Below are 21,206 nucleotides of genomic sequence, written 5' to 3'. Positions count from 1 at the left end.
GGTGAGTTCTAAACAACTTGAAATTATGAGGTTGAACTGGACATTGCAGCTCTAAGTTGCATTTCAAGGGCTCCCAGGAACTCAGAGCAGGGAGGCGATCTTGGATTTGCACACCGTGTTTTCCCCGCTCTGGTGTATGTAGTTCCTTAGCCCAAGACCCCAAGACGGGTTACACAATCGTCTGAAAATAAAGCCTTTTGTTTATTCCCAAGGGAGCATCCTTCACAGGCTTTCTGGTCTTGGGGGGACCTGAGAGAGTTTTACAGAATGGGATTTAGTCACAAAACGAGTGATTTGCAAGCCTACTTCTTTTTTGTTTTTTTATTTATTTATGATAGTCACAGAGAGAGAAGCAGAGACACAGGCAGAGGGAGAAGCAGGCTCCATGCACCGGGAGCCCGACGTGGGATTCGATCCCGGGTCTCCAGGATCGCGCCCTGGGCCAAAGGCAGGCGCCAAACCGCTGCGCCACCCAGGGATCCCTGCAAGCCTACTTCTAAGTCGAGTCCTATACGCTTGCCCCATTCTTATCCTGCGTCTTAGAATTACTAAACACTCTGAGTTTCAGCTTCTGCATCTATAAAATGGGCGCAAAGCGCCTAGCCTGCCGCCGCTTAATTGAATCAATGACCTTGCGCTGGGCACGTGGTCAGCGCTCAGAGCACGGTGGCCGCACCCCGAGTCCTCATGCCCGGCCCCCAGGGGCGGGACCAAGTGTGCGGGCGCAGAGCTGCACGCGGGCCACCCCCACCCGGGCACCCACGGCCCCGCTGCCCAGGCCGAGCGCCGCCACTTCCGCCGGACTCTCGCCCGAAGGCACTCCTTCGGGCCGCTTCCGGCCACGCGAGGCACAGGACCCGCCCCGCCCCGCGGTGGGCGGGGCCCGAGGGCGGCCACGCCCCCCGCTTCCGGCTCCCTTTCGGCGGTGCCTGGCAGCGCTTAGCCTCTGCCGGCTCGGGCCGGAGCTGCCCCGCCCTCCTGGGCCCGCCTCCCGTGACATCAGTTCCGGGGCGGGGCGGGCCGGGCGGGGCGCCAGCTGGGGCGGCTGCCCTGAGCAGTCTGGCTCGGGTGCGCTGACTCCGCTGCCCGCCACGTCTCTGCGCGGGGCCGCGGGCACTTCCCCGCCGTCCGACGGCCGCCCGGCCGCCGCAGGCCTGCCGCGCCCGGGTAAGGGGCCCGCGCCGCCGGCCGGGGAGCTGTTGTCACGGCTGCCTGAACCGGCTTGCGAGCGAAAGAGGGAGGTAGGGGCACGGAGGCAGGGGGGGACCGAGAAGAGATTAGCGGGGGCGCAGGTGCCAGACGAGGGGACAGGAGAGAGGAGGACGCGGAGGGGGTCAGTCGGGGCACGCAGGGGGGACCGAGAGGCCGGAGGGAGGAGCAGGAGGAGGGCTGCAGGGGAGACGCCCGGCTGGTTCGCTGGTCCGGCAGCGGAGGATGGGAGAGGCGGGACACTCCCATAGGCGCGGGGACCTGGAAGGTCTTCCCGGGGCAAGGCTGGGCCCCAGGAAGTGCTGCCCTGCAGGAAGGAGGTGGCCCTTTGGATGCCCCAGGCCTTCCCCAGGCCCTGCACCGCGGAGGGGGTTGTGCCTTTCCATCTGCCTGCCTCCCTCCCCCCGGTGAGCCTGGTCGCGTGCAGTTACCCATCGGCTGACAGGAGGAAGCGGCATCCACATGGTTTGCCATGAGACATGAACATCGTGCTTAGAAATCTGCCTCTACCGACGTGCAGCTATTTTTACCCCCCGGAGGGAGCATCTCCAAAAATTGCAATAAAATCGGTGACGAAAGTAAAATACAGATTTTCCTCTTATATGCTGGACTTGCTTCACGGACAAAGGAATGCCAGATTTGTCCACGTTGCTAACAAAAACTAGCCTTCCATCAGCATTTAGCTGTGATACCAAAACTTAGAGAAACCAGGAAGCAAGTAGTGTAATTAAGATGATATCCGCTTCTCCAGGTTTCCATCTGCCACGTATACACATCCTTTAGACCACAGGGCAATGTCTGTATACACAAAACCGTGAGCCTGTGTTCCTTGGGTTCTGCTGCCAAAGTTCAGCCAGGTGACGTGTCAGTATTAGGTATCTGTGGTTTGCCCTGCATCTGTTACTGCAGTTCCTGCTTCTTGGTCTATATAGTTTCTCCAGCTTGGAGTAGGGGCCCAGGCCATCCTGCTAGTGATTGAAATCCTGCTAGAGTGCCAGAATGTGGGAGTAACACTTACAATCCTTTACCAAGCCTAAGGATTACTTGCATTGGATCTTAGGAACCCGTTTGGACCAGAAAAAGGAATCCAGCAATTTGGAGTCTGATTCCATGTGACTTGCACACAGCATTCAGCATTATAACAAGCAGGTTCATAAAAAAGAGTTTTTTTAAAAAAAATCAAGCCAAGGTTGGGAACACAAGAATTCAGAAACAGGGGCACCTGGGTGGCTCAGTGGTTGAGCATCTCCCTTTGGCTCAGGTCATAATCCTGGGGTCCTGGGATCAAGTCCCACATCAGGTTCCCTTCAAGGAGCCTGCTTCTTCCCCCTCCCATGTCTCTGGCTCTCTCTGTGTCTCTTATGAATAAGCAAATAAAATCTTTTTTAAAAATTTCAGAAACAGGAGGTATTGGGAGGCATCACAAGATCATGGACCAAAATAGGATCAGGAAGTTGACACCTAGGGCCACAGTCTGGGGGTGTCTTTCTGATGGAGTGTCACCTGGCTCAAGGGGTGCTACCTCCTCCCAGCAGAATTTGTGGGGAGCTGACTGCTGAAAAAGAGGGACTCCCAACACCAGCCTAACTCCTGTCTTTCTATCTGCAGGTCTTCCACTTCATAATAACTTAATTCTTTCTTGTTTATTCCCTCTTGCCCCAGGGTCTCTTTCCTTTCCATCCACTGTAGTCTGAAACCTTGGTGTACCCAGTCTCCCTGCACCCTAATAATGTGAGCCCCTCACTTAAGGCTCACTGAAGCATTTGCAGGACAAACTATTATTTTAAATCTTGTTGAGGGTTTGCCATTGTGAGTCAACTCACAAAGATGAGTGCAGGTCCCCACACGTGAATCTTGACATTTAGAATATGCTTTTGGAAAATGGAGGCAGGACCATTCCAGAGAGATGAAGTCATGGCCCAACTAGGGCCCATTCTGGAGTCTAAGGCGGTCAATTCCCGTTTCTGTGGGAGTGATCACTAGTCCCACCGCCTGGGAGTGAATAGCAATGATGGTATCCAGTAGAAGTTTCCTAAGAAACTTGTGGAGTTTCTTGACATAGTCTTAGAGAAATGCACCATGTATGCGTTCACCCTTGTGTTTCTAACTGTGTGTGCAATAGCACACACATGCATGTATACATATGTGGCGGTATGTGGGCATGTGTGTGCCTATACATGTGTGTAGCTGGATATGCATGCAGTTGTATGCACACATAAGTGTGACTGCATGTGTGTGCATGTGCATTGTGCATGTGTGCGGCTGTGTGTGCCCTTGTGGGTGTTTGTACGAGGGAGTGGGCCCATGGTGGTCCTCACACATCACCACCTACTAATATCTGTCACAGTAGGAGGTGATGAGCTATTTCTTAGTCTCCCGAGTTTACCTTAAATATTCATCAATGAGAGAATCGTGGACCAGAATATCTTTGCATTACAACTATCCTCCTGGTTCCTCTAAAGTTTTGGTTGGCTCTAGAAAAATACAACTCCTGGTATATAAATTATGGAGTTTCTCTAAATTATTAAAATCTCCATGTGAAACTGTATATATCCAGTGGGGTTATTTCTGTCCCTTTCTTCCCATAGTTCAAAATACTCAATTCATTGTTTTCTTTCATGAGCCTTTCAGAAATGTTTTCCAAAACTGTTACATGCTTGTGTGAAAAAAAATGCATTTGTTTGTTTGTTTGTTTATTTAGAAGTAGAAGATGGAAATCACCAGTATACGTATTTTCCCCAGGCATAACCATCATCATGTTCTTGTGTAAATCTCTGTAGACCCCTTAACAAATGTCTGTTTAAGTAAAAAGGATCATGGTGTGTATACTATCGTATGATCTGCTTTTTCAATCATTTTTTTTTTTTTAATTTATGATAGGCACACAGTGAGAGAGAGAGAGAGAGGCAGAGACACAGGCAGAGGGAGAAGCAGGCTCCATGCACCGGGAGCCCGACGTGGGATTCGATCCCGGGTCTCTAGGATCGCGCCCTGGGCCAAAGACAGGCGCTAAACCGCTGCGCCACCCAGGGATCCCTGCTTTTTCAATCATTAATGATACATGCTGCACATCTTCCCATGTCAATAAATAGGAAACTATATCTTTTTTTAAGATTTACTTTTAAGCAATCTCCACTCGATGCGGGGCTTAACCTCACAACCCCGGGATCAAGCGCCACACGCTCCCCTGAGTCAGCCAGGAAGTTATATGTTTTTGAGCAGCCGCCATGATATTTGTTTCTTTTTTTTAAGGTTTTACTTATTTATTCATGAGAGACACACAGAGAGGCAGAGACACAGGCAGAGGGAGAAGCAGGCACCATGCAGGAAGCCTGATGAGGGACTTGATCCCAGGACTCCAGGATCACGCCCTGAGCAGAAGGAAAACACTCCACTGCTGAGCCACCCAGGCATCCCAGCCACCATAGTATTTGATATGTGGGTGGGACTGTATCCCTATGTAACCATTCCATTCTGTTTTGCTGTTATAAATAATGCCACGATTAACATCTTTTTAGACCTCCATCTTTAAACATCCATCCAGTTGCTTTCTTTGAAGAAATCCAGCAGTAGAAAGTGCTACATCAGAAGTCTTGACTTTGAAAGTTCTAATACACATTATCAGCTTCCCAGCATGATCATCTATTTAGTGCTGCTGTTTCAGTGCCTCCCTTCTCCCTGGATTTTTTCCCTAAGCTTTTCCTAAGAAGTATTTACTCTTTTTCAAATCCTAGATGCGTCTGTTCCCAGAGTGGAGCATCTGCCCATGTCCTACATCTGCCGCAAAGCATGCCATGGCCTGCGAGTGCTCCCCGAAGTTGCTCTTACCTCCTGCAAAGCCAGACCTCACCCAGAACGCACACAGTGCCAAGCCCACAACTCTCCAAGGAAGCAAACAGCCCAGCCAGGGAGCATGCCCTAAGCAACTCCCTCTGGTGAGTGTCTGTGGCCCTGCGTGTTAGCACAGTATCGGGATAGTGAGCCCAGAGAGGGCCACAAGAGGGCTTTGCTGCAGGTGGAAAAAAGAAAGAGCAAAGCCCAGAGGGCTGAGCTTTCCCATAACCAGGAGGGGCCCATTCTGTGGCACTTCACTGTCTGGGGTTCTGCCTTCCGAGGTAGACCAGGAGCGTGGGCCACGAGCTGGGATGGACAGGCGGGGCTGGGAGCATGTGGTCCTCTAGGCCATCTTCTGTTCTCGTGACACAAATGCCAGACACCTCGAGAGGTTTTCTCTTGCCCTCTTGTTGAGATCTTACAATGCCTGCATGGGCCCATCCTGCTGCACAAGCAGGGTATGTTGGCCCTCACGGATGCCAGGGTTGGAGGAGGAACCGCCGAGCAGCAGTGGCCCAGGAGGAGATAGACAAGAGGCTGCCCAGACCACAAACAAGACAGTCTGTGTCTGTCCTGCATTCATGCAATCTATTCAGCACGGTGGATTGGTCCCCCTGTCCCTTAGCAGGATTATCAGCTTTGAAGTTCATCCAAGTGCTAGAGCTGGGTTGGCAAACTATGGCCTGTGGGCCAAATCCTTCCTGTTGCCTGTTTTTGTAAATAAAGTTTTATTGGGACACAGCCACACTCATTGTTTACAAAGGCCCACAGCCCTTTTGCACTAGAGCAGCAGACTTCAGTAGCTGAGACAAAGACTGCATGGACCCCAGAAATCTAAAACATCTGCTGCCTTGCTCTTTACAGAAAAAATTTGCCAACCTTGCCCTGGAGATTTGTAGTAAGAGGGGTGTAGCAGAAGGCGCTAGGGCCTGGAGTACATTCAGGAAGCCTTAGTCACATCATCCCAGTACAGCGGACCCCAGATCCAGGCCTCACACACAGGGAGCATGCTGGGTTCAGCAGTGGTAGCATTTTAAATGCATTCAGTAGATGTGACTGGCCAAAGAAAGAGTCATTTAAGTGCATTTATTAGTTTTTTTCTTTATAAATGCATTTATTTACCGAAAGCCCAGCTGCATTGCCTCAGCTCATGGGGTAAGTGTAGGTTCTTTGTCCCTGAAACCTTCCAGTTTCAATTCTTTCTTCTCATGGTGTCGGCCTGTTTCTTCTCTCCCCACCCTCCCCCACTTGTTTCTGTCAGAACAAAGAATGCCTTTGCACTCTAGAGAACAGATGCAGATCTGTAGCCTGTAGGACTGAGTCCTCTAGACCTGTAAGCTACCAAGAGCCCTTACGGACAGTTTTGGATAGAACGTACAATTTGAGGCTAAAAAACAGCTAGGGACGCTTGCAAAGGTGTGAGAAGCATCAAAGAATGCACCAGCCTTCCAGAAGAGGTGGTGCTCCAGGGGGTTTTCCAGTCTTGGAATCACTTTACCACAATCTCCTCTGATCACAGGAGGCAGAAAGCCGCCATGTGGCCACCCTCCATTCATCCCTTTCTGCTGCACAGGGGCTGCTTGGCATAGCTCCCAGCAGGACTGGAAGTGCTTGTTGGGATGGACTGGTGGCTAAGCCTGGTGCTGGGTTGGAACCTTCAGGTATTCCACATGCCCAGTGGGACTGGGACCACTGGGAAAGAGGTAGCAGGGCCAGATTTAGAAGGCTACCTTGGCTGTGTTAATGAGTTTGGGGGTTATCTTGGGATAGTATGGGATTTAAGCAGTGGAGACAAGGTCACCTTTGTGGGTTACAGGATCTTTCTGGAAGCTGTGTGGGGGCATGTGCATCAGGGCTGGGGTAGGGATGCTTGAAGGTGATTCATTTGTGACTCAGGGCTCATGGGAAGACAGCGAGCCTGCTGTAACCGCCAGGAGCTGGCCTAATCACAGGGCAGTGGACAGCCTCCATGCCAGGTGAAGAATTGATCAGGACATTTTCACTTAGTGTGACTTGAGGGCCTTCCAAGATGTTCTCTGCAACCCAGGAACTTCATGGTGAGGGCCAATGGAAAGACCAAAGGTCTTGGGTGTCTTCAGGCAGGACTGATTTTGGAGGTGTCTTCAGGAGCTCCAGACTCCTCGCCTGCCCTGCAGCTCCCAGCATGCCTGTGTTCTATATTCCCTGTGCTCAAATTGAGTGTTTAGTCCATGGGACCACCCATGACTGCACGTGACCGCGTCATAGCCTAGAGAGGACGTGGGCCTTTCAGGCAGCTACGCGGGACTCAGGCAGGTGAGGGCTGAGGACAGGTTCAGGGCACACCCAGGACCAGCAGGGCAGGAAGCAATGGGATGCTTGAGGCCAGTGGGCCCCTCTACTCCCCACTGCACCCCTGCAGTGAGGGACCCCAGCCTGCCAGCATACTGGAGGGCCCCAGGGTAAGGGTGGGGAGACTCTTGTGTACTCAGGAAGCCGGCTCTGGCTGGATCCAGTCCTCCTCCTGGTGAAGCTCAGCGTCATGGCATTTCTGGAAGTTTCTGCAACCAGCTGGGTGACTAGATCCTCACAACTACCTCTGTCTCTTGCAGTGGCACCCCCCTGGTCCAGTCCTGCAGCCTCCTGTGGCCTTGTCCCCTCCTGCCTGCATTACTACCCCTGCCACCTCCTTGCTGGGCTCCGCTCATGCCTGCCCCTCATCTGTCCCTCCTGCCCAAGCACCTGCTGTGCTAGTGACACACCTGCCTCAGGCCTGCAGGGGCTTCCCCCACACATCCCAACTGCCTGGTGGTGGCCTGCCAATCTCTGATCTAATCCCAGCTCTCAGCCTCTGGCCCTGCCGCTGTCATCTACTCTCTCACTCGCCTCCCCCACCTCTTCCCCACCAAGTGGATCCCATCCCTTGTTTCAGAACATGGCTCATGTGTTGCTTTCCCAGGAAGCCTTCCCTGGCCACGCCCCTCCACCCACCAGAATTCAGTGCCCCCTCCGAGCCCCACAGCACTCTGTCCTTCCCCACCCACCTTTGGGGCCTCCACACAGAGGATCAGGCTCCCACTTACAGGTCAAGGCCTTCCCATGTGCCATGCCCTGCCTGCTTCCAGGCACTGAGTCACACCTGCTCTGTGCTTGCAGCAGCGTGCAGTGACCTCTTTCTGTGTCTCCTACGGGATGGCAAGCTGCCTGGAGGAAGGAGTTGTGTGGCTTTCATCTTTTTGTTCTGTTTGCACTGCTCAGCACATGAGCAGGGAATCAGGGAGTATTGGTTGAATGGAGGGGTGGATGGATGATGGATGGATAGATGGGTGGGTGGTGAATGGGTGGATGGATGGATGGATGGGTGGGTGGGTGGTGAATGGATGAGTGAGTGGTAAATGGGTGGTGCATGGATGGGGTGAATGGATAGATGGATAGATGTTGGATAGGTGGATTGATGGGTGGGTGGATCATAGATGGGTGAATGGATGACACATGATGAATAGATGAATCTAGATCGATGGATCAATCGATCGATCAATAGATAAATGAATGCTTTCTCCCATGTGAGTCAGAGGATGCCTGGGTGGCTCATTCAGTGAAGCGTCTGCCTTCATCTCAGGTCATGGTCCCAGGGTCCTGGGATCAAGTCCCACATTGGGTTCCCTGCTCCTCAGGGAGCCTGCCTATCCCTCTCCCTCTGCCTGCTGCTCCCCCTGCTTGTGCTCTCACTCTTTCTTTCTCTCTCTGTCAAATAAATTTTTAAAATCTTAAAAAAAAAAAAAAAGGTGCGGTTGGCTATCATGGGGTGTACAGAAGTAGCTTGGTCCAGATATACATGATCTTGGCTGATCCTGATTACCAAAAGACCTTGACCTCTCTCTACTGCTCTTTCACACTAGGATCTCTGGGTAGGAAGGTCAGTCAAGGCATGCTTTAAACCCATCAAATGCAGGCACAGAGCAGATCACTAGACCACCATGGTTAAGACGTATCACACTTCCTGGGCGCCAGGCCTTGGTCTAAACACTCAGCTTGGTTTGCACCCTGGTCCTTGCCAGAACCCTCCATGACAGGTACCGTGCCATGCCCCATGTCCCAGGTGAGGCTGTGCATTACTGACCAGACACCTTCTTTCTTGACCACAGACCCTTCAGCCAAGCAGCAGGGAACCATTAGCAGCCTGAGGATTGGCCAGCTGGGAGCCTCAGGGACCGCCCAGCCTTGCTCCTGGCTCACCCAAAAGATGTGGACAGCCCTTGTGCTCGTTTGGATTTCCTTCTTGTCCTTATCTAAGAGCCAAGTGTCAACTCAGGATTCATGTAAGTGAGAAAGCTCTGTGACTGCTGGTCAGGCCCACAGTGGTCCCAAAGCACCCTGAGCCCAAGGGATATATACAAGCCTAGGCTGGTGAGTTGGGGGCCCCAGTGCTGCCTGGATGCTGCTCTGGGGAGGGTTGTCAGGCCACGCTTCTTGGGGGCCAGCTTGGGTAGAAAGCCCCCAGGGGACTGGGCCTTTGAGTCCTGAGAGGGTCACTTGCTTGGCCCTGCAAAATCTTTTCTATAAATCTGATCTTCACTGGGGAATTCATCTGTTCATACATCAAATATTTCATTACACTCCTGCCGTGTGCCAGGCACTGTTCATCTCCAGAAATTCCTGCCACAAATTCTTTCGTAAAGCCAAGAATTCTTTTATGGTGTGACTATCTGGGCAATGATTTACTGCTTTGTAAACTTAGGTGTGTGTTTGATGGGTTTTGTTAATAGTGATTCACACCTCTACGGTGAGACTTTCACTCTGTTTTGGGAATCGGATCAAAGAGTGAAGCTCTCGAGCCTTCCAGGGGTTCAGAGGACGAGGAGTTTTTACATCCACTCTGCTGGGCAGCAGGCTTCATGTGCTCAGGGGGAAGATAAGAGGGAAGCGTGTTCACACATCACGTTTGTTCTCACCGAGCCAAGGGGAAAGCCACCCACGCCAGGCCAATAGGCCAGCAATTAAGACACTCTTTGAATCATCCACCTGCCCAGGACGAAAAGTGATGGTATCTCTTTCTTCTCCCCTTTTTTGACTTTAAGGGCACTTACTCCCCAACCAGACGGATAATCCAGCCAAGATAAATGCATCTGTGATGACAGTTATAAGCATCCTTAATGGAACGTCTAAAACAGTGTCTGTGGTGGCACCTTCTCCTGTCACCTTGGCTGCAGGGACTCCGGAGGCCAACCCCAGCTCTCCTGTGGTCATAGCAGGGAGAACACTCAGGACAGACACGGGGACAGAAGGTCCCTCTGACCCAGTCACCTCCAGCCTGCCCCTGCCACCTGCCCTGACGTCATCAGCACGGCAGACTCTATCCTCCAGCACTGTCATCAGCACATCCCCAACGCAGGTGCCAAGAATAGCAGCTCTGACGACACCGGCCACTAGTGCTCAGACTGCCCCTGGGATGACACCAGGTGCCAATGGCCTGACAGGCACACAGGGCCCTTCCGAGCACATCCCTGGCAACTCCCCAGCCAGCCTGGCACCCTCCTTGAGTCCCCAAGCACTTAATGAGTCCATACAAGTCTCCACCATCCAGACGCTGACAGCCTGGCCTATGGATGGAACAGCAAGTGGGCCCACACCCACCCTCTTCAACACAACCTCAGAGCCCACCCACATATCCGTGGCTTCTGTGGCTTCTGTGTCCACCACCACAGTGACTACCACCATGACACAAGCCCAGGAGCTGACTACCAGCACAGAGCCAGCACCTGCACCTCACACCAGCCCAACCCCCGAGGTGGAGGTCACGTCCCCCACGACACAGCCAAGCCCTGCGCCGTTGACCCGGGGAGCCACAGGACCAGGCACACCTGGGACACCAGAACAGGTGCTGCCTGAAACATCACCTGGTACTGCTTCCACCACCCTGACACCCGGGAGTTCAGGGGGCTCTAAGATGCCAACCACAGACTCGTGCTCGCTTAGCACCCAAGGCCAGTACCTGGTGGTCACCACCAAGCCCCTTTCCCAGTCTCTAGTAAACAAAGGCTTCCTCCTGGCACTGCTCTTGCTCGGGGTGACTCTCTTCATCATAATTTTGGTTCTGTTTGCCCTACAAGCCTACGAGAGCTACAGGAAGAAGGAGTACACACAGGTAGACTATCTAATCAATGGGATGTACGCGGACTCAGAACTGTGAGGAGTCTGGGAGGCTGAGCCCACCCCTCCTTCCATTTTGCCTGAGACCAAACCCAGTGCTTCCAGATTCTTTTGGTGCAATTCGGAGCTATGCCGGACGCTTCAACACATTTACATGCTGTCAGACAAATTCCACGATCACTCGAGTTGCTGCTTTTTCATATTTATTTTTGTAAACAGTCATGTTCATGGAGCAGGCAGCGATCCCCCCGTGGGCGGGGCTGGCAGGGCCCCAAGGTGGATCCCGACCAGAATTAAAGCAATGACTGCTTTCCATTCAGCCCTGTGTCTCCCCATTTGTGTAGGCCGAGTCCTTCCAACCCTTACGTCGTGGTGAGCCTGCCTGGGACACGCATGATGGGGTTCGTGTTCATAAACACTTGCTGTAACCCCAGGCCCTGGGATCTGTTATGTCTGTGTAACTTTCTGGGGCTTCACTCTTTTTTATTTTTTTTTTTAAGATTTTATTTATTCATAGAGACACAGAGAGGGCGGGGGGCAGAGACACAGGCAGAGGGAGAAGCAGGCTCCCTGCAGGGAGCCTGACGTGGGACTCGATCCCGGGTCTCCAGGATCACGCCCTGGACTGAAGGCAGGAGCTAAACTGAGCGTCCCTGGGCTGCCCTTGGGGCTTCACTCTTATGCCCACACCTGCCCTGCCCTTGGCGAGGAGCGTGCCAGCCTCTGGGCACCCCTGGCACCACATGCGGATGGGGCCTTCCCACAGACATCCTTTTGCTGAATTGTTTAGTGGTGCGTGCTTAGAGTCTGATCTGGGCACGAGAGAGCTGAAGCCAGCACTTTAACCACATGTGAGCTGCCCGGCATGGCGGGTCAGCCTGGACCTGCTCGGACTAGATTCTCAGTGAACCTGCATAGCTCACGCTGTGCACTCACCTCATGGAAACCCAATCAGCTCATGTGGCGGGACAGTCCTTACTAACACCTTGCCCTGTGTCACCCTAGAACACAGAGGAGCCCCCAGCGTGAGGGCACCCAGGGCCCTCTCCTGCGCAGGATGACGTTCCTGGGTTCCCGTGTTCCAAACAGCCCTCAGAGCCCACACAGGGGGCCTGTCATGTGTGCGTCAGGTACTTAACTGTCCTGGCTACTCATACTTCACACACTAACCCGCTTAACCTCCACCTTGACCCTAAGACAGAGGCATGGCCATCCCGACCCCACTGAGGCACAGAGGAACAGGAGACATACTCACCCCCTGAGAGCCAGAATCAGGGTTAAACCCATTCTGGAATCCTCTCTCTTTACTGACTCCCCTGCCCAGGTGGAGGTTGGCCTGCAGCCTTGCTCAGCCTACCTGCCCAAGGCAGTGAGAGCTGGTGGGCAACACATCAAGCTGAGTCCCCAGACCAAGTGTGCAGTGGCCAACTGCGTGACTTGGAGCAAGTGTGGAATGCTCTGGAACTCCACTTCTTCATCTGTGGAATGGGGAGACCTAGAATCACCTAGAAATCCCGTAGGAGCCAAGGGAGGAGAAACAGAGTAGGGAGCAGGGATCAGAACACCCACGTGGTCCTCACCGCCTTCTAGCTCCTGCAGCCTGTCTGTTCTGCCTGTCTGTCTGTGGTCTGTCCACCAGCCCCCTTTCCCCTCTCAGGCCTCTGCCTGTCTCTGAGCCATGCCATGTGTCCTGGCAGCTAGGCCTCAACCAGCTTGTGCCTCTGGTTTCTCCCTTCCCCAGAGGACACCATCGCACACCGGAGCCCATCGCGTGCATGCTCATAGGTATTGGTGCTGGCTGTGGCTGGAAGGTGCTTGTTCCAGCCCCTGGCTCGTCATTCTTGCTCCTGGCCGGAGCTGCCACCCATCTTGCATCACTGTGCCCTGACAGCTGCTCTGCATTTCAGGGGAGAGCATCAGGACTTTGGAGCATGCCCTTTCCTCTGCCAGCCAGCGCTGGCAGCCTGCACCGGGACCTGTCTGCGGAAGGCAGGTCTCATACCCAGGCTGGTTGAGTCTCGTGAGAGCCAGAGACTCGGACCCATGTGAACCAGGGCTTGGAGGCTATCCCCACAAATCGGGTGCTTTGTTCCCTTCTGGAGAGGTGGGATGGGGGACAACCCACAGGGATGGCTTTCATCCTCAGCTTACGGCCAGGGGCCTCTGCCTGGCACCCCTATGTACAAGGAATGAGGGCACAGGACGTCAGGGCCTGCCTGCCTCCCTGCCCCAGCCAGAGACGTCTTGTCCTTTCATCCCCTGAGAATTGGTTGCAATCTCCATCCCTCCCTCCGTGGGGGGTCATGTTCCCAACCATCTAGTCATCTTGGCTCCCTAGGTGGGCCACGAGTGCCTCAAGCCATGGCGTCCATGGCCAAGCTCAGCATTGGACCCCAGAGTGTCCTGGGCCCTTGGGGTTCTTCCTAAACCTACAGGCATTGCTGCTTACCTGAGCTAGAGACCCGTGCTTCAGCCCAGGGTCCTGTCAACCACCCACAGACTCTTTTCCTTTTTTAAGATTTAATTTTAAGTAATTGCCACACCCGATGTGGAGCTCAGAGTCCCAACTTTGAGATCAGGAGTCACTGAGCCAGCGATGGGCCCCTTCCCCATATTCTTGTGAACAGGCCCCTGCTGCTGCCCTGCCTGGGACCTTGCCGCCAAGTGCCAGCCCCAACCCAGCCATCCTCCACCCTGTAGCCAGGGGCCCCTCGAAACACAAACATGACCACACCGTTTCCAGTCAGTATTTCTTCCCAAGATAAAGGCAAAGCTGCTCTGTCTGGCATTCTAGAAATAGGCAAACTTGGCTAGTCCTGGCCAAGCAGAGCATGAGGGAAAGAGCCAGTCTACAGAGAGCTCACAGGAGGTGGAGACCATGCATGTCCAGTCTGGGGGGTGGGGTGCCGCAGGTTTGAGTCCCGAGCTATCCCCCTGCCTTGGAGGCCTCCAGCCCACAGTGAGCAGGCATTCCTGGCCTGCTCAAAAGACCCATTCAGCATTAGCTCATCAGGTATTCATTGAGCACCCACTGTTTGCCAACCAGTTGGGAATTCAGAGACAAATCCACCTGCCCTGCCCACAGGAACTCACCATGTGGTGAGTGAGATGTGACAAACACAAGGAGGGAGGCAAGAGGTGAGCACATGGAGGAGGTGCCTTACCCTCCTGGGAAGGTCAGGGAAGGCTGCTTGGCAGAGAGGACTCAGAGCCCCTCTCTTCCTTGCGTTTTGCTGTGGTGGCCATGGCTGTGGCTGGTTCAGTGGCCAAAGCAGCACTGACGCAGAGGAGCAGGGTCCCTACTTGAGAGTCTAGATGGAAGGCCGAGGTGCAGTGAAAATCAGACTCGGGGCTCGGCCTCCAAACTTCCCTCCAGTGAGGAGACCAAGGTGTGGGAAGACCGAGGGGCTGCCCAAAGCCACCCTCCAAGCAAGTGGCAGGACAGGATTCACTCTGGGAGCACAGGCAGCTGGGGCACCCAGGGACCCAGCCTATCTCCTCTGGGGGCAGCCACGTATCCCCAAGCCAGGGAGGTCCACGGGCTCCCCCTGGCGGCCAAGCCTCACTCCTTCATCCTGAGAGGGATGAAGTCCGTTCAGTGGGATGAACGCCCTGGGTGCTAGTCCCAGCACCACCCAGCACAGCACCCCAGCTTTCCCCTCGCTGCTCGGGGGTCTCCCTCCGTGCTAGCCCCCCTGGCACTGGGAGGCCCCCCTGGGAACCCCACACTGAAGAGCTCTTGCCCCTGCATGCTCCCAGCTGGGGGTCTCTTCCTGTAGGACAGACTGTTCTGGGTGGAATCCTGTCATTTGTGCCTGCAACCATCTCCCCCTAAAAGGAAATCAGGATTTCGGGGAGAACGCAGTACCCTCCCGACCACAGCCCTGCACTTCTGTCCCAGAAGCAACCAGCGGGGCATTCATGTCCATGCTCGGCCACAACAGCTATGCTTCAAAATAAGAGAGACCAGTGTCTAGGCAGCACAGGCACTGATGATAACTATCATCTCATTTAATAATCTCAGATTTCAGTCTTCCTGCTCCCCCACCCCCTCACACAAGTCATCCTCCAAGGCAGCCAGAATGATGATTTAAAAATACAACCCAGATCAGGATACCATCCACCCCGCCTAGGTCCCTCAAAGGCTTCTCACCATAGTAGGAAAAAAAAATCCAAATGTGAACTAAGGATGCACGTGGCCAGAGAGAAGGATTCACGAAAAATCTGGAAAATGGGGATCCAGGCAGAAGGAGGAGGAGAGTAGTCCCTGGATAGAGAGACACTGGTGGGCATGGACAACTGGAGGGCAAGGGGGGGAGTGACAGACGGTGGGGCCGGGCTGGGAGGACATGGCCAGTGTGGGGCAAGGAAGAGGTGGAGGCCCAGGACTCTGCTCCGCAGATTAATGTCCTCTGATTTCAGGTTGAAGCATTATTTTGTTGCACTGAAGTCTTCACAGATGAAGTGGGTGCCCCTGGGGTTCACTTTTTTCTTTTTAAGTAGGTTCAATGCCTAAGAACGCGGGGCTTGAACTCATGACGGAGATGAAGAGCTGCACGACGGGGGGGCCACTACCTACTCCTCTGTGTGCATGTCTGGAGAGTTCCATGATGAAAAGTTAAAAAGAAGAAGAGAAAGGAAGGGAGATGTAGCGCTGCCATTTTTTTTAAGGTTTTATTTATTTATTTATGGGTGACACAGAGACACGTAGGCAGAGGGAGGAGAAGCAGGCTCCATGCAGGGAGCCCAAAGCAGGACTCGATCCCAGGACTCCAGGATCGCACCCTGAGCCGAAGGCAGACACAACCACTGAGCCACCCAGGTGTCCCTAGAGCTATCATTTAAATCTCTTAGGTAAATGATGGCTCTGGTTGTGATGTGGAGGGAGGCTGGGGGGCAGCGCATAAGGGCCAGTCAGTTGGGAGGCTGCTCAGTGTCCCAGGCCGTGGTGATGCGGACACGGCTTGGACTGGGGAGTGTCCCAGAGGGAGAGACGCACATGAACATGGGGATGTGTTTTGGAAGCTGAGTCAACAGGACGTCCAGTGTTTCTTTCCATACCGCCCCCGCCACACACACACACACACACACACACACACGGCAGAAGCCAGGATGGCCTCTCCATCTGGAGCTTGAGGATGGGATGGGGGTGAGGTCATTTCCAGGAGCTGGGGAGCAGGGCACCCCTATTCTCCGCACTTTGCACAGTAATTCATTGCTACAATCCTATGAGACAGAAGCATCCTTATCATCATCACCCCTAGCCCACAGAGGGGAAACTGAGGCCAGAGATTAGTGAGTCTACCCGATGTCCTACAGCACGAGGGGGCAGAGCTGGGATTCACACCCTGGAGCCACACCCCAGCTTCTGTGCTTTACCACGAGGCACCACTGCCTCCTGCCGGGAGGGTGCGGGGAGGTGGGCAGGGAACCCAGTCTGAGTCTGTGCTGAGGCTGGGATGTCGGTTAGGCCATCAGGAGGATGTGGGATACGGGTCTACAGGCCTGGAAGGCCCCCACGGGAGAGACGTCAGGAGCCATCAGCAGAGATGGGGTTCAACGCCAGGAGGCCAGAGCAGGTGGTCTGAGGAGAGAGGGGAGGTGAGGCCGAGCAGAGGAGAGAGACGACCTGTCTTCTTCCACCAGGAGAGTGGGGCATCCTGGAATCCGAGAGAAGCCGCTGTTTCAGGGAGGAAGGGGAGCCACATCAGATGCTGCCATGGGCTGGGTCCATGGCAGGGAGTGGCTGCTTGTGTGGGCAAGTGGCCTCGGGGAGGCAGCCTCAGGAAGTCCATGTGGAGGGTTAGGAAGGAAGACAGGTGAGCAAGGGGCAGTGACCTGGGGCAACAATCTGGAAAGGTTTGGTTAGACGTGGGGATGGGGAGGGGGCACAGGGCAGCAGGTAGAGGTGGAGAGGGGACCAAGAAGGATATTATCAAATTTCAGTATAGTTAACGCACAGTGTTGTGTTAGTTTCAGGTGTACAACCTAGTGATTCAACAAGTCTGTGCATTACTCAGTGCTCATCATGATAAGTGCACTCTGTGTAATCTCAGTGCCCAAGAAGGACTTTTTTTTGAGAGAGAGAGCATGCATGAATGAAGGGCGAGCAGAGGGAGAAGGAGAGAATTTTTTGAAGCTGTTTTTTTTTTTAATTTTTTATTTATTTATGATAGTCACACACACAGAGAGAGAGAGAGGCAGAGACATAGGCAGAGGGAGAAGCAGGCTCCATGCACCGGGAGCCCGACGTGGGATTCGATCCCGGGTCTCCAGGATCGCACCCTGGGCCAAAGGCAGGCGCGAAACCGCTGCGCCACCCAGGGATCCCAGAATTTTTTAATTTAAATTTAATTATTAACATATAGTGTATTATTAGTTTCAGAGGTAGAGTTCGGTGATTTATTGGTCTTATACAACACCCAGTACTCATCACATCATGTGCCCTCCTTCATGCCCGTCCTCCAGTTACCCCACCCCCCACCTGTCTCCCCTCCAGCAGCCCTCAGTTTGTTTCCTATGATTAGGAGTCTCTTATGGTTTGACTCTCTCTCTGATTTCATCTTGTTTTGTTTTTCCCTCCCTTCCCCTATGCTTCTGTTTTGTTCCTTAAATTTTACATATGAGTGAAATCATATGATAGTTGTCTTTCTCTGACTTATTTTGCTTAGCATAATATTCTCTAGTTCCATCCACATCATTGCAAATGGCAAGATTTCTTTCTTTTTTAAAAAATAATTTTATTTATTTGAGAGAGAGTGAATGAGCATAAGTAGGGTGGGGAAGGGTAGAGGGAGAGGGAGAAGCAGACCCTCCACTAAGCAGGAGCCCAACGCCAGGCTTGATCCCAGGACCCTGAGATCACGACCTGAGCTGAAGGTAGAGGCTCAACCAACTGAGCCACCCAGGTGCCCCAAGATTTCTTTTTTTGGTGGCTGAGTAAGAGAGAGAGAGAGAGAATCGATAGATTATATATATCTAATATATATAATATCTCCTTAATCTTCTTAATCGATTCATCTGTCATGGACATCTGGGCTCTTTCCATAGTTTGGTTATTGTGGACATTGCTGCTATAAACATTGGGGTGCAGGTGCCCCTTCAGATCACTATGTTTGTATCTTTGGGGTAAATACCTAGTAGTGCTATTACTAGATCAGAGGGTAGCTCTATTTTCAACTTTTTGAGGAGCCTCCATACTGTTTTCCAGAGTGGCTGCACCAGTTTGCATTCCCACCAATAGTGTAAGAGGGTTCCCCCTTTCTTTGCATCCCCACTAACCTCTGCCATTTCCTGACTTGTTAACTCCAGCCATTCTGACTGGTGTGAGATGGTATCTCATTGCAGTTTTGATTTGTATTTCCCTGGTGCTGAGTGATGTTGGGCATTTTTTCATGTGTCTGTTGGCCATCTGTATGTCTTCTTTGGAGAAATGTCTTTTCATCTCTTCTGCCCATTTCTTGATTGGATTATTTGTTTTTTTGGGTGTTGAGTTTGAGAAGTTCTTTATAGATTTTGGATACTAGTCCTTTTTCTGATAAGACATTTGCAAATATCTTCTCCCATTCTGTCACTTGTCTTTTGGTTTTGTGATTGTTTCCTTTGCTGTGCAAAAGCTTTTTATCTTGGTGAAGTCCCAATAGTTCATTTTTGCTTTTGTTTCCCTTGTCTTTGAAGATGTGTCTAGCAAGAAGTTGCTGTGGCCAAGGTCACAGATGTTGCTTGCTGCCTGTGTTCTTTTCTAGGATTTTGATGGATTCCTGTCTCACATTTCAGTCTTTCATCCATCTTGAGTCTACTTTTGTGTATGGTGTAAAAAAAAATGGTTCAGTTTCATTCTTCTGCATGTACCTGTCCAATTTTCCTGACACGATTTGTTGAAGAGACTTTTTTCCATTGGATATTCTTTCCTGCTTTGTCGAAGATTAGTTGGCCATAGAGTTGAAGGTCCATTTCTGGGCTCAACATGGAGCCCAACTTGGGGCTCGGTCTCATAACCCTGAGATCATTACCTGAGCTGAAATCAAGAGTCAGATGCCCAACCGACTAAGCCACCTAGCCACCCCCAAAGAAGGAAATCAGTGCTTCACTGCCTCCCACACAGGAGGAGCAACTATTGTGCCCATTTCCAAATGGGAAAACTGAGGACAGAAGATTAGGTGACTTGCCCAAGGCCACATAGCTAAGAACTGAGCCAGGCTCTGAGTTCAGTCCATCTGGCTCCAAGTCACACATTCCCACTGCCAAATTGAGTAGAGCACCAGGTTTGCTCAGTTGGGGGTGCCACATCCTGTTGGCCAGTTATTATACTCAGTGAATAAGCTCACTGTGCCCCGTAAGCAGGGTACACAGCGGGGGCTTGGCTCCACTTTGCCAGTGCTCAGGACACTGCGTGAGGGAAGCAGGTACAAAGGAATCCAGGTAGGTATAGAGGAAGCACAAGGGGACCTTAAGGGGTCGGCCCTGGGTCCTGTAAATAGAAAAGCTTGAAAGAGGAGACCTCATGCCCACTTATGGCCTTTCTCCTGAACCTTTGGGAGACCCCCAGTGTGGCATCTTGGGAGCCCCAGAGAACAAGTCCACTTTATTCCATAAGCCCTGAGCAGCTATTTGTCTCAGACAACCTTGGATTGCTAGCAACAGAAACCTTGGGACTTTCCAAAGTGAGGGGATTTGTCACAAAGATAGAAGAGCCAAGACTCTGGGAGCTGTGCTGTGTGCTCCTCTCCGTTTCTTCTTCTCTCAGCACATCTCCACTCTCCCCTGGGCTGAGCACCTGCCTTTATAAGTCTTAGGGTCTGATCTCCCCAAGTGACTCTGGTTGTAACCTTGGCACCAACCATGGCCCATTTCAGCTGCATTGTCCAACTCCTAAGGTCATCCATTGTCTATCCACCATGGCCATGAGGCTGTCCCTTGTGGGCTGTGGGTGCAGCCCAGATGTTATGAAAAGAGTGTGGACAGAGAAGAAAGGATGCCCACATCTTGGTGGGTTTCTGTTCCATGTGCCAGGCCCTGGGCTGAGCTCCAGGGCACAATGACTCAAGAGACGTGCTTCCTGCTCTCAAGGAGTTGCAGGCTTGTGGGGCATTCAGATGGTGGACAGTGAGGCGCAGACAAGAGTTACAAAAGAAACGGAGGGCCCCTAGGTCCTGCTTCAGAGCACAATTCATGCAGGCACTTTGCAGGGCAACTGACCATGGTATTAAAACACAGATGTAATCACATGCCCCGGTTTCTGCCCTACGGAAGCACAGGAGAGGCACGGATTAGAACACCGTTGACCACATTCTTTGTAAAGGCAAAAATGCAGATGCTCTAAATGGTCTTCAGCAGTACCACCAAATATGGATAGCAGTTTAAAAGAAAGAGCTAGAACGATCTGTGATAGAATTGGTAGTTTCCAGAGACATATTTTTGAGCAAGAAAGGAAAAGTTTCCGAAGTCACAGTACAATACTGCTTGCATTTTCCAGTTACCTATCACAGTTTTTGTGAGTCAGGAATCGGGCCCGACTTAGCTGGGTCTTCTGCTTCAGGGTCTTACAGAGCTTTAATCAAGGAGTCGGCCAGAGCTGCATTCTCATCTGAAGCTCACCTGAGGAAGGAGCTCTTGCACGCTCACATGGTGTTGGCAGGAATCAGTTCCTTGCAAGGCTCGACTGAGGGCCTGGGTTCCTTGCAGGTGGGGGGTGAGCCTCCTGCACCTCCCTGCCACATGGCTTACTCCATAGGCAGCTAGAACTTGGCATCACATTCTTCAAAGCCAGCAAGGGAGTCTCCAAGCAAGATAGACATAAAATATTTTTATATAATGTAAATCTTTTACACAACATAAAATTTACCATTTTAGCCGGTTAAAAGCATACAAGTTCAGGGGCATCAAGCACTTTCATGGTGTTGTGTAACTATCACCACTGTTTCCAGAACTTTTTCATCATCCCAAACAGAAACTCTGTACTCATTGAGCAACAACTCTCTACTCCCCTCCCCCAGCCCCTGGCAACCTCTACTCAACTCTCTTGTCTCTATAAA

At 52.4% G+C, this 21,206-nt stretch overlaps 1 protein-coding gene across 1 annotated transcript; it reads left to right on the top strand.

The window, feature by feature from the left end:
- The first annotated feature begins 584 nt into the window (after positions 1–584).
- LOC140613589 (uncharacterized protein C11orf24 homolog) lies at positions 585–11,491 on the top strand. The gene is made up of 3 exons (XM_072792024.1): positions 585–1,167; positions 9,168–9,341; positions 10,101–11,491. Exons 1-3 carry the CDS (start codon positions 585–587, stop codon positions 11,210–11,212), a joined length of 1,869 nt encoding a protein of 622 aa, XP_072648125.1. The 3' UTR covers positions 11,213–11,491.
- Positions 11,492–21,206: the final 9,715 nt, after the last annotated feature.

Source organism: Canis lupus, chromosome 21 (genome assembly GCF_048164855.1).
Source record: "Canis lupus baileyi chromosome 21, mCanLup2.hap1, whole genome shotgun sequence".
Classification (NCBI taxonomy): Eukaryota; Metazoa; Chordata; class Mammalia; order Carnivora; family Canidae; genus Canis; species Canis lupus.
Note: the sequence above shows the minus strand (reverse complement) of the source record. Positions and strands in the feature narration are given on the sequence as shown.